The sequence below is a fragment of the Apostichopus japonicus genome, chromosome 20 (genome assembly GCF_037975245.1).
Source record: "Apostichopus japonicus isolate 1M-3 chromosome 20, ASM3797524v1, whole genome shotgun sequence".
Lineage (NCBI taxonomy): Eukaryota > Metazoa > Echinodermata > Holothuroidea > Aspidochirotida > Stichopodidae > Apostichopus > Apostichopus japonicus.
In genome coordinates this window covers 29,888,146-29,902,698 of record NC_092580.1, presented here as the reverse complement: position 1 = coordinate 29,902,698, position 14,553 = coordinate 29,888,146, and the positions used below count along the sequence as shown (strand labels likewise).

Sequence of the window (14,553 nt, the reverse complement as noted above, 5' to 3'; positions counted from 1 at the left end):
GTAACTTTAAGTCTATGCTCTTTTGGGGGGGGGGGGGGGCGCGGCATGACAAACCACATTGAGACATTATATGCACCCTCTAAGTGACTCCCCTCCTCCTCCATTTGTGGGGAAACTTTAAAGGACTAAAAACTTTTGCAACTTTTCGTCTAAAACCGCGTCTGTTTTGCTCGAAATGACCAAATTACAAGCGTATTCTTAGCCTCTACTTTTTACATATATAGGCTCAGCATTACCCACATTTTTTTTCTGGCCATTGAAGAGTGGGAAATATCTGACAATTTTAAGGGCCTATATAGGCTACTGAGACAGTCAGAAAAAAAAACATTTTAAATGAAATTTGTGGGAAACCTCTCTGTATATAGGAGCCACCAAAAAAGCACGTACATTTCGCAGTTAGATTTGTGCAATATGGAAATCAAAGGTAGGGAACACAGCTGTTACCGATGTCCAAACAATACATTGATTCATAAAAGTTATCATGCGGGTGATTTGCTTATATTCGTATTGAGCTATAAGTCAGGTGGTGCATAACCACGCTAATGATTTGATAACAGTCATGTTGAGCTAAAGTCACGTGGTGAACCAACGACTGAGATTGTTTCCCCTCTTCACCTCGATACGTTTCATGTTCGTTATAGTGTTAATTTAGTTGTCTCTGGAGAAATGACAGTTTTATCCCTCAAAATTGTTGATAAATGTGCAATACATTCCTTAGAATTAACCCTGTTAGTACTAAGGCCAGGAACCTGTCCCTTCTAGCTATTCTATCAAGATAATTTGATATGTTTCAGTGACACGAACATGGTCTAGTTTATAAAAAAAAATATATATATATAAAAAAAAACCCACCTTGGTAACGATTGCTGTCACAATTCTTACGTCAACCAGTGTTATAATTCAGACCACGGAATACACATCTATGTATATAATATATGAATATGATATTATACAGTTGAGTGTCACGTGGTTATGTACGCTGCTATTAATTTATGGCTTATTTTCAAGTAAACCTTACCGCTAATATATAGTCCACCGCCCCCGCCCCTGCCTCCACCCACGTCAGTTCAACCCCCAAATATGCTAAAGACAAATGATACGCGCTCATTCTTATATCTACTCTAACCAGTATTTACACCATTTCCTCTCATTGGTACATTTAACTGCCTCATTGAACACATGTGAATGCGATGTGCTGAAATTGATAGGGCGGATCCTCTCTGTCAAAGGAGGCATTAGTTTGCCAAAGGTTTATTATTTTTTTTTTATCAACTTGTTGGAAAGATAGACCGATGTTACACTAATGATGTGTTAATGATGTTTAGGCCTAATAAAGAAAAGTGTACAGTTCATAAATGTATAGTATGTATGTGTGGTACAACCTAGACTACAGACGAAAGTTCTCCCCTTTTTTTGATTTTTTTTTGGGGGGGGGGATTTCTTTTTTATTTGTTTTATGTGTTATGTGGTAGGAAGGATATGCCATTTTAAAAGCTTCTATATGGTTTAATGGTCTTGGAAAGTGGCGAATCTCATGTGTCAGTCAATGGAACAAGTTGTGGTGGTGGTGGTGCGCGACTGCACAAAGTTGTAGAGGGAGGCATTTACAAATGACTTTGTCGAAACTAAGTTGGCTGCCAAACGCAGTTGCTTTTCGTAGAAAAACCCCGTGGAGCGTGTTTACAACATGTCTGAAGTAACTGATATACAATCGGGCAATATACAGGGGTAGCTTTACACGCAAGTCATACTTACAAACAATAATGTAACAAAGTCAGGTAAAACAATACGGTGTTAAAACTTAAAGGTCCTTCATACAGAGTGTAAAAGTTATGGCTTATTTCACGAGCAGGAGACGCAAGTAATGCCCAAAATTAGGGATTTTTCGCTAGCCTCAATACTGGTCACTATCACAACAAGTAACGTATACTTTTGTACACGGCCGTAATGGATACCTAAGAGCAGAAGAAATTGTGTTCTCGGCCACGATGCCGAGTTTTCCGAATTAATGATTCACTTGAATATATTGGGTCAAAAGTACCATCTACATGCATTGTTGAAATTTACTCGTAAGTCTTATGGTTAGTGCATGGGGACGAAAGTGTGTGTCTTTGTCGAGGGAGGGGGGGGGGGAGGGGGGGTGGACATATATCATATGAAGTGAAAGAAGTATGGTAAAACAGTTGTCAGCCTTGTGATAGATTAATATCAACACTTCGCAGTAAATTAAGTTAAGGACCACGACGAGCGTAGAAAGTAAAGATGATAGAACCTCCGGTAGAGGTGATGAGAGGAGAGGGGTAAGGGAGGGGTGGAGTGGAGTGGGTGAGGTATGAGCATTGTCTGTATTTCACCGTCGAATACCAAATACTTATTTATTAGATTGGGTTAACTAAGAGTAAGGAAAATACAAATTTGTGTCTGACCCTCCGGAGGTGCTGCAGGGATCCGCAAATTACCACGAAAGATGTCACTGTCTCTTCGCATAACAGGTATTGGACAACACATCCCCCCCCCCACCCTTCAATGTCTTACTCTCTCACTTTATCTCTTCTCCACCCCTCCCCTCCTTCTCTTTCTCGTTCGGCAACATGTAAAAGATATATTTTCAAGTATACCATATATATGTTTCGGTGATATACGCATGTGATTGTAAATATGTAGCTACTTTATTAAGCCAAGAAGTTTTTTCTTTTCTTGTTGTTGGTGTTTTAGGGACACTTCCCTGTCAATAATGTTTCACTTTTTAGTCAACAATGCCGGAGCAGCTCATCAATCGTTTAAGGTCTGGTCAAGGTTGACTGGAAGATTCAGCTTCAGTGAAGTGACTTTTCATTCATTGTTTATCTGTTTCCATAGTTACATTGAATGCACCGACACAATAGACTACCCACATCGCGCAGAAGAGATTCACCTCTGCCACTGTGCGCTGTCTACCCTCTCCGTTTGAACATGGCACCTTTTGCTTGGTATTAATATGATTCGGTTAAGGAGGTTCACTGACGGGACAAAAAAAAAGACGCATCATACTTTTTTCTTCAGTGTCAATATTTCTGTATCAGAATAACCGATACACAAAATAGGTTTAATACGGGTAAAATCTACCAAGAAAAACCAACCTGCAGTGTCGGTCGGAGAAACTTTATTGAGATGATTTGAATATCAGAGGTTCATGCCAGTCTATGGAATTATTTTACTATTTACCCCTACGTGATCACTCCATGGCATTTGACATATTTAGATGAACTCATAAAAAAGAAAAACATAATGTGACGCTATTGCGTATTGCTCGAATTATCTGTCGTATATGAACCCCTATAAGAATTGTTCATAGCATATAATAGAGTCCTTCCTTCGTAACTGAACATGTTTTGTACCCGCTGTGCCTATTGGATGATCCGTCACGCTAAACAGTTACATGTCTTAAATATTTATCATTTACCGAAAATGAAAAATAATTTGGAAAATTTTCTGTGATGCTTGTGGTTGACATTTGATCACCCCATAATAAGTGGTGGGTCCTGAAATTGAACAATGTAAAAACTGACCCAAATTTCACCTGAATATACTGTTCCCAGACACAGGGGAGCATCAAAATATTTCTCATTTTCGTTCAAGCCGATTGATCCTTAATAATAGTAGCTCCATGGTGACGTCAAACAATGCGAGAAGGTGCCGTCATAATTCTTCAGTTACATGAAAAACAATTGAGTATAGGGTGACCATATTTATAGACCTTCTAGCATATTTTGGAGCATAAAAATATGAAAAGAAAGAATTGTGATTACGTCATCCCGAATGGATATTTACAATCGTCGGTGGCTAAGAGGAGTATCCCCCCCCCCCCCCTCACCTAAAATACAAAGAGTTCGGTAGATGATCGATGGTGGTAGAGGTAATGGATGGGCGAGGAGGGGGTTCCTTGTATTGAATTTGCTTTGTATGTCTTTTTTACGGAGCTTACATTTTTACTACGTATTTTAGGCTACATTGAAAACTTGCTGAGGACAGTGTTTCCCTGCTTTATATTTCAGTCTTAATACTTCAAAGGCCTTAGTACGTCCAAAACTATTCGAAAATGTTCATCTGAATTAGAATTGTAAATTAAATTCATAAAGTCAAGCAAATTTAGTCAACATATTAGCTGCGATTCCCGTCATCCAAACATTTTACATTGAGGGATCTTATCACCCCCTCCCCTCCCCCTAACCAACCCCATTCTCCCGTTCTCTAGTTAAATTACAAATAATTTAGTAGGCCTACTCTTGTATAGGAGGAGTCAACAATTATTTATTTGGATCACCACAAAGAAAATATAGATGGGTTAGCTAGTTAGCCAGGTATATAATAACTATATGACAGGGTTATAGCCACGCCGGCCGGCGGCGGCCGGTGGTAACCGCCACTTACGCCTGCAGGCCGGCATTGGAAGTGAATAAACAGTCCACCGGCCGGCACAAAAAAATAGTAAAATGCTTGTGAAATACAACAAAAGTAACAAATTTATCTTTCCCTTGCCGTAAAACATGATAATAACGTCACCTTTTTCTGTTATTTACCAATTGTAAATCTGAAAAGTAGCAAAAATCACCCTTAAGCGGGCCCCTGGACCCCCGGCCGTGAGATGCGAAAGCTTCGCTCGCTACGCTCGCTACGCTTCGCAAATTTATTTAACCAGCACTCACAATCTCCTAGCTATAACCCTGCTATATGACAAAGGCATATTCAGGCGCGGATCCAGAGGAGGGGTCCAGGGGGTCCGGACCCCTCCTGCTCTTGGCCAAAAAAATAAAATAAAAAAAGAGAAAAAAAAGAGAAAAAAAAAGAGAGGTGATTTGCATGGCTAAATTGAAGGGGGTTCCCTGTGGTACTTAAATATTCAAAAATTTCACAATGGATAGAGTGAAACCCACTCCCCTTAGACCCTAGGATCACTGGAGGCCAAACCCCTCACCCTTCCAGAATCCTGGATCCGGCCCTGCATCAAACAGTGGTGACGGAACGGGAGGGGGATTGGGGGCTAAAGGCATTATGATTTTTGTATCATCTCAACTCATCTGATATGTATTACCATATTTCATAGATTGTTTTTTGCTCATCAATTGAGAAATTGCAGACATGAGATCCATATTTTCAGGCTAGGTACATGCAGCTTAGAATACTCGGGAAGTGCCGTTTCCGGCCATCTGGGGGGTTTGTAAAGCCAAAAATTTTCTGGTACGCTCCGCGCCAACCGATGGTGGCGCTCCGATTAGATAGTCTTACGTTCAGGCGCGGCTGGACCAGTCAGACCCCCCCCCCTGTCACAAATCCTGCATCCGCCCCTGATATAGTGAGGATTTGGTACTAATATTCTAGCATAGCCTATACTCGTCATCAAGGATTTGTACTCGGTATTTGAAAAATTAGAATTGGTACTCGAACTGGCGTTAAGAGCCTTGTACGCATGCTCGTACTCATACCAAATTGATTTGTTTAGATTTGAAATGATGTTTCTTGTTGTTCTCGTACTACACATGTGTGTGTTCCGTTACCGTAGCGATGCACAGTATTGTACTTCTCACAGGTACCAGTTACTTTCTCATGTAATGGTTTACAAACACTTCAGTCCCGATTCTTATATGCAAAGTAGGTTAGGCTGGGTACACGGCCAGTTGGGACGATGCTAATACCACTCTATGCTGTCCTCTCATATAATGCTTCAAAGCACTCGTACTGACAGTATGAATAGTTCATAACCTTTATCTAATCAGTGAGGTGGTATGCCCTGATCTGATAGAAGACAAGATATTCATACTGTTCAAACTGTCAGTATGAGTGCTTTGAAGCGGGATGTGAAATACAGTATAGAAATAATTGCCCCAACTGGATGTTGGTATACATGTACAATTGTACATACTATATATATAAATGATAGGCATATAAAGGCTGGCTGAATTTCACCAGAATTGTAATCTGATGTGTGCAGATTAATGAAGAAAATATCATGTTTTGCACTCAAGTGTATAAGTTGTTTGACATGCTGACGTTATGCACTATATGTTACGTCGTATATGCATCCAGATACTTGAACACATAACAAACGCCTAAAGGTCTGTTTCGAGGTAACGTGTAATTAACTAGTATCTGATAGTTGTTAGAACGTAGGATGAATTTTCATATGACATAAGAGCCGAGGGAATATCTGTAGTGGGAAACACGCGACAGATTCTTTTCACCAGGGGTGCAGAAACTAAATTATCTTGCGGACCACCAGTGAAAGTTTGTACCCGGCAAGCGGGAACACTGAGGATGTACGTACTCATGCGACAATAAGTGAAAATATTACATTATACGGGGGATTAGAAAGTTCAATATGCGTGTTGTGCTTCAGGTACGTTGAAAAATATCATACCCAAAGTATAGGCCCATAATACAAACTCCCCCAAAGTACATATTTAACCCCCTCCCCCCCCCCCCTTGTCCTTGCTCTAATGTTCAGAGGGGCGCCTTAATAGGATTTTGAAAAACACTCGCGAGGATTTTCCCTTTTACTATCGCACTTTGTCCTATGAACCCGTGCTTAGTAACATAAAACAAGTGATCGTCACTTATTAAATTCATCTTACCCACCCCACAAGAATAAGTCACATGCTTTATAAGTGTATTTACACCTCCCCCACCCCTGCCCCCCCCCCCATTTCCCTCCCCACTCATCCCCCTCCTTATTCTCAAGAAGATTGGGCTAGAAACGATGATGTCATACAGCAACACGCACTGCTTACGTACAGTAAGTATATACCAGTTGTGTGGGGTGTTCGTTTGAAGGGGGAGGGGGTGGGTGGGGGGAGCGGGGGGGAACTAAGAAGATTAGTGAGCCACTTTTACTATGATTTAAGGGGGCAAAATCACAAAGATACCTCAAGACCTCCCGACAAAATAGATCCTGTTTGCATGTCGTATACCAAGAATTTCAGTATTTGAATGTCTCTCGACAAAAGAGCACTGTTTTAATACATAATTTCTTACTTTCCAGCAAAAGGGCATTTTCATTTCAAACAAGGATGGAAATGGAAACTTTGTTATCACTTAAGAAGCACTTCGAAAGGGACCCTTCTGAGAACTTTCAAGAAACTGGAAGAAGGGATCGAATGGGGGGGGGGGGGAGAACGCACCACCGTGTCCCCATGTTCCGTAACCCCTATAGTATTTCAAATAATATGCGACACAAAAAGGCATTGCTTTAAAACGACTGTGCCGTAACGCATCGTCTCCACTCAAAACCACCCTGTATGCTCCTCCTGGTAAAAGTACGACACCTTACAATTGAAGTTGTTAAAAGTCTCCTCGGCTTATACCTTACAGTTATCTTTCTAAACTCCATCATAAACAAAAAACACGCAACATTTGTGTGCTCTGCGGATAACTTTATCACAAAATTTGTCTCGCTTAGCTTATATAGCGAAACGAACGTAACTTCCATTACTATCTGGGAATAACATCAAATATCTTTGTTATCCAACAAACCTGCAATACGTGTGGACGTGCAAATCTGTTTAGCACCGACGCTAAGACAAAACATTGAAAATTGTTCTCTAACAAGAAGGGATAGATTGCGTCAACGTGGTAGTGTATGTGGGGAGGGGGTGATGATGTGAGGGATTCCTCTGGACTTGCTTTGACTCCACTTTATTTTCCAGTGAAATCCCCGACACCAGTGTGGACGGTCATGCATGGCACCATCTCCCTTGTATCTGATTATAACAATTCATATTTTTTTCGGTACATGGAAGTGTATCCTTCCCTCCGGACTGACAATACCTGTTAGTTACAATAACATGTCATTTGTAAATAATCACTCCGCGTGTATTTTCCCTTTGGCTACTATTATTATTATTATTATTATTTTTGCGGACTCCCTCGCAAGGGATGAATCCAGTCTTTTGGGGATACCCACTAATTTCTTTTAGCTAGATGTATTCTGACATATCTATACCTTGTGGTTTAGGGGAACCCGGTCAAATATGTTCCGAGACTTGCAAGTACTTATTACAATACTATATAGCAAGGATGCACAATGATTCCGATATATTAGGCTGTATATATTAAGTATATAGGCCTTTAAAAGAAATCGTAGGACAAAGCTGTCCAAGAGTTGGTCAGCCACCCACGATGTTCTATATTTTTTCTTGTGATTTCGGTGAAATGCACAAACTTTTTTTCGGAGCCGAATTTTAAGTGAACGCATACTCATGATTAATGATTTTTCTGGTTTTTGTTGTTGTTGATGTTTGTTTTGTAATTGCAAACAGCTCGTTTAAGAAGAGTACTTAAACAATTAAACGGTAATATAAGTTTCAAGATGAATTAAAAAGTTGACATTTTCAACATATCAAGTAGCAAATGAACCAAATTAAGTTATAGTTTAAAGCTTAAACGTCCTGAAACTATGCATAGGGAGGGGTTTGACGCCGGGGGGGGGGGTGGATGTGGAGCTCTATCGTAAAATTTCATGACTTACCGTACCGTTAAAAAGGTGATAAAAAGCGAAAAATGTGTAGCAACCCACAGAAAGAAGTATTTTAGTTTTTCTTATACTTACTCTTTCAATATTGAGTTAATGTAATGGTTTTAAAATCTTTTTGGACTTTACAATACAATTAATTACATATAGTTAATATTACTTTTAATTTGCTTCTCCCATCCTCTTACACCAATCTGGTATCATAATGATTCGCACATTCCCTTGTGTACACTTATTCCAGTCGCGCTCTTACCAAACTTAACACATCCCATACACACTCCTCCACACAAACAATATACAATGTCCTATGCATATGAAGGTTATTAAAATGTTTCTATAACACTCTATCAATCTGAAAATAGCGACATAGTCACGGTACACCGTCTTGTACAGTACCGTATAATCATCAACTGTTGCACCCTCCATTCCTTTGGCACCAATTGTGTTAGGTTGTACGGCATGGTGTTGTCAACAGCCTGCTGGTAAGCCTACCAACTAGCATGCAATTAACTTAGTTGCCATTTTTGAATGGTATAGATTGTTGTACACAGTCAAGTGTTGCGTAATACTTTCTTACCATCGTGCGATGTCTGAATATATATATACACAGCCCTACATGCACAGTGTAGCACAATAACATTAACACTGACACATATTTGACACTGTAATATGTATTTATCAGAACTTAATTATCACGAAAAGAAGATTATAATTAAAACCCTTAGAAAATAGATCGATATTAAGAATGTTGAATAAACTTACCCCGAAAATGCGTTGACTAGAAAGACCAGCAGGAGGAAGCAAGCAATACGTTTTATAGTCCATAAGCACATCCTTAGACGGTCAAACCGTGAACTAAGGGCGGTTATTGATGCCCTGTGTTAAAACAGACCACTGAATCTAAATATCTCCTCCTCCTTCTATAGATATTCACTGTTTAAGTTACAATTGAATAACCAAACAATAGTAACATCGCTGGTAAACATTTGTGAGTAACACTCGACCTTATATTATCAAAACGAAAACAACCAAAAAAAAAAGGAGGGGAAACAAAAAAAATACTGTAACATCAGTGCAAATGGTTCGTATAGACTTTAAATTCAACAAAGTTATCTATCGGGCTATCCAAAATTGAAAGATATTGTTTGCGAATGGCACATATAGTAATATGGTAGCTCATTAAAGTCCACTAGACGCGATTGTTTAAGATACGTTTAGCCTATTGAAAATCCGTGAGAAACACTTTGATATGGGTATCACACCGGTGTATACACTATTAAAAGAAAACGAAAGAAAACACATTTCTCTCTTTCTTTTCTGTTCTTTTCTTGGTTTTGTCAGAAAGTACCGTACTGTCTTTTCAATATCAATCCAATGAGTCATTAAGGTGGTTTGTTCATCCTTGTAACACACAAAAACAAAATGCAAAATTTAGCAAGAGTTTTGAACTGTTACATGCCCCTGGAATGTCCAAAGTTCTCTTTGAATCTCATATGAAACTGAAGTGAAACAAAACAACTCTTAAAAAAAGTCCCCCAAAAAGACAAAAGTTAACCGTTTCTGATTTGATTTGTACCCCAAATGAATTTCGCGTATTCCTCTCAGCTGGATAAGGGTGTAATCTTCCCAAAAGTCCGGCCTCATGTGTCCAAAGTGATGATATTTCAAGGAGTGACTGAGAAGTAATTCATTTAGATGTACGCCGATTGGCTGGAGGTAATACTTCTTAGCAAGTATATAGTAACCCGGTCACTATGTGTGTAACGTACGGGAAACCTGCCGGTAAGCTCTATAAGCGCAGGAAAGGTATAACATAGTAAAATATATATACCGCCCTCATTTAATAAGTACGTCTCGTATAGCGCTTGCCGTTTTTCCTGACAACTATCACGTACGTGTGTGGGAGTGAACGTTGTTCAATACGCGTTGGATCTATACGTTTGGCATTCTTACAAATGTAGTGTCTTGAATTTCAGCCGATTTGATGTAACTCGTTATACGCTAGAAGAAAGTATGTTTTATCCATTACCTGCACTATTTTGTTTTGGCCTACATTAGTCTAGAGAAAACAAGACGCGTTAGGATTGTAAATCAATCAAGTGTAACATCTTACATTTTTTTTAAGGATGACATGTGGCTGTTTTTTTTATTATCATCCCAGCTTGTATATTCCTAGAACTGCCCAGTATGTAAATGCCAATCTCTAAGATATCAATCACAGACAAGTACAGGCTTGGAAAATCGCATGATCAGACACATTGGCTTAGTCATAATGACTCGTATAGCTCGAATACATTGTGTCCTATACAAAGTTGACAACTTTCCTTGCAGTACCGCCTACTACCTTCACATTGAAAATACATGATAGTGAGGCACTTCATGAAACGTCATGAATGTTGGTTGTGACGTCATTGATATGTTGTGACGTCATTGAAGCGCTTTTACGAGTTACAAAGGACCGAGCAATCCACCAATGGCAATATCGTGTGGACTCAGTGTTACTGTCTGGTATACTAGAAAAAGATTTCAACTTTATGAATCCATATATGGAGCAATTTCCACTAGCGTTTTGACAATGTCTCAGTCTCGAGACATTAAAAAGGCTGGTGTAATCGAAAGGGCGAAATGGGGAACCCATATATCGTCATTAATAGCCGTGTTAAGTAGAACTGTAGTTATTAATGTTATAAAACTGTTATAAAAATGTAATGACAATGAAAATGTTATAAAACTAAACTGCCTATTAGGAGAAACTGGTCAGTACAATAATCAATGTACCATCACAAACACCAAAACGCGGAATTGTGTCAAATCAGAGTATTGAGACAACTCCCGAAGTGAGACAACTCTTGACAATATGGATCCACAATACCAAATTTCAGCATTTCAATGCTTTCTCAACACAAAGCATTACAGACTGAAATAACCTCTGACACTATTCAAGAGGTGTGTGTGCTAACTGGAACTTAAGTTAGTCCTGCCAAGTTTTAAAAGCAACCCATGGCAGGATTGATGAATCGCGCTGTTCATATATGAAAATAAACTACCTGAATTTTACAACATACCTTTCTCAGATTAAAATTAATCTGGTTGAGAATTGAGGGGTGGGGTAATGTATAAAGACCATTTTGATTTCCTTTAGGAGGCCTCTTTTGCAGAAAGGACTGTATTTCAGGTGGAGTGGGCAGCCGAACCTATGTCCCGCCAATATTTATGTAACAATGTTTGCGAGAGTATCAACACGATAAAGAAAGAGATAGGTATACTGTTGTGGTTAAATCCTTTTCAACAAGTACAAGGTGCAATGAGAGGTGTTTTAAATGTGAGAAGTAGGCAAATATGTGGTAAAGCAGCAAAATCTTGTCACAACAATTTTCTTAAACTTTATTATAAAAGCGGACAGGAATATGATATAGTTACAACTTTTTGTTCTTGTGAGCTCAAAAGGGAACATCTTTCAGAATAAGTGTAAAAAACAATTGCTTATCATGAAGGATGCTTTCAAACTCTGACTGGATGGGGGAGGGACAGGGGGAGGGGGACGGGACGGGGAGTGGAATTTTATACTCCATAAAATTATACGCGTTTTGGGCGGGGTAAAAAAATATTATAATGAACATACTTCCAAAGTTTCACTGATGGAAAAAATGGTTCTTTGCAGATCTTTTGCATTTCATTTAGGACCAGTATGTTTTGAATGGCATCCAAGCATTCACAGAGCACATGTCTAGATTAGTGCTCGGCAATGAACTGGTCATCATTTATATGCATTATGTAGATAAAAAAGAATGGAGGACACTTCAAGGTGTGTCAGGTCGTTAATTTGAAGTTCTGCTCTTAGACAGTCACCGTAGCAGCCTACGAGACAGGTTATAAGAAAATAGAGACATATGGTTACACCAGGGAGCTGCTACTCTAACGTTAGAGTAGCAGCTCCCTGGTTACACTATCAACTATTAGGCCTTTACTCGGACTTTGAATAGTATCTAAACATTATTGTGCGCTCTATCCGGATAGTCCTGGTTTGCGTATTTGTCATCATGTGCTCCCATGCCTCCTGTCAGCTCCACTGGTTCATCCAATGAGGGTAATCAAGGAGTCTAACCATTGATGTAGTTCCCATGTGTATTACTGCACGTACACTGTGTGCATAAGATACACATATATGCGCACACAGTGTGTTCATACACACAGCAATTCGAGGGGTCCTCAAATTGAGGTGCCGTGCCTGACAGAAATTTACGTCCTCGAAATGATAGCTATGTACGTATATATGTGTACACAACAACGGCACATCACTGCACGGTACATCACTGCACACACTTTTTAATTGCTAAGAGTGGGAATTTACTCTAAGAGATTGTCTAGGTTTATTAAATATTATTATTAAAAAATGGATTATACCTTTAAACGTTTTTATATACCAATTTACCGCTAATTCTAGAGTTCCTCTTTTCTTCATAAGACCTAAATTTTCAAGAATTTCTCATCATAAAATGATCGCATGAAGCCTGCAGGCTCCTTTAGAATGAGTAACTCGATCATCTCTCAAGCAGAGGTGTTTTGCAATCTTTAGAATTCAGCTAGTATCCTCAATTTGTAGGGTATACTTTAGAGAGAAGTATACAGTTCATTGCTTCTTAGATCGAAGCAAAAATACTTTCGCACCAATGGCTTACACATAATCCAAAGGTGTGTGTTGGGGAGGGGGGGGGGGGCTACAAATTCACAATGTCCCCACTGGTTGAGGTAGGGGCTAGGACCTTTATGGAACATCTAGAGGCGAACAAAGGGTTTTATAAAGGAGGGGAACGGCCCTGTGTCGTTGTAGCGGACTTCCGTGTAGGTAGTCTGGAGGGCCTCCCACAAACACAAACTAAAAGTTAAAACGTCAAATGGTGCATTTTGAAGAATCTTTAGACTATAAATAAAGTCTATGAGTAGCTCTAAGCACAATAAATAATCTTGATTTGTTGTGTGGGGTTGAAAGGGAGAGGGGGTATACTCCTCTAGCAGTTGTGAAAATTCTTCCCGACTTTACCTTAGTTTCCCGACTCACATCCTCCCTCTGCGCCCCCCCCCCCCCTTCGCACGCAACTGATTCGCACATAAGGATATACTTTTATGGCAACACATTGCAGTATTTATTAGCTGAGTGAATGGTTATATGACGTCACGTAACATTGTTATATAATAAGAGAAGTCTACCGTAACCATCCGATGCAGCAGCTCTTAGGGAGGAGTTGGAAAATAAAATAAAAAATCTGTTTTACCAATTGTATATCAAACTCAATTTCACGTCACTATAAGAATATATCCTTGTAACTACCCAACACCTTCATCCTCCGCCTCCCACCCACCTTCTCAACCTCCCTCCGCCTCCCAAAACTCCTCTCTTCCCTAATCCTTGGAATACGCTGTTTATACATATACGTCTGAGAGTACATTTGTAAATAATTCTTTCCATAAATCACATGATGAAATGTTAAAATAAATTTGTCATGCTATAACTTTGGGGTAAACAATCCATTAAACATTACCTGGTGAGTAACAATCTATCTCATATAATCAAGACGAAAAGGGAGAGGCGGCAGTGGGGGGGGGGGGGATATACCTGGTTGTCTAAAAGACATAGCTCGTATAGGTTATACACATTCCTAGACTTATCCGGTTCTTAGCTATAACCATGCGTTGATTCCAATCAGACAGTATATCGGACGCCACACGTTTACCACAAAATATTTCTTCTAGCAGTTTTCCGCTATGCATATCATCAATAGATTTTCCTTACATCTCGGTAACCATATACAAAAAAAACAATCGATTGTTTTCATTGGAAATAATTTGCTACTACTTTACAAATTACGAGAATTAATAACTTCTATTAAAATGGTACAGCGATCAAAATTCCTTTTCATCGGAATTTTGGAAACAAGAGCAGACGACACGACACGGGATCAATTTGTCATGGCGACGTTCGTCCCTCGTCAACCATTTTATGATTGAATATTCCTCGGCGGGCGCTTTTGCCTGACCGGTAAACTGTGCTC

At 39.4% G+C, this 14,553-nt stretch overlaps 1 protein-coding gene across 1 annotated transcript in view; it reads right to left on the bottom strand.

Annotated features, from left to right (window-relative positions):
• LOC139961645 (protein Wnt-7b-like) overlaps nucleotides 1-10,250 on the bottom strand; it is a 43,363-nt gene extending 33,113 nt beyond the window's left edge. Inside the window, exon 1 of the mRNA XM_071961004.1 lies at nucleotides 9,266-10,250. Within this exon, the coding sequence (XP_071817105.1) occupies nucleotides 9,266-9,336 (71 nt within the window). The 5' untranslated portion in view covers nucleotides 9,337-10,250. The remainder of the gene's footprint in view (nucleotides 1-9,265) is intronic.
• Nucleotides 10,251-14,553: the final 4,303 nt, after the last annotated feature.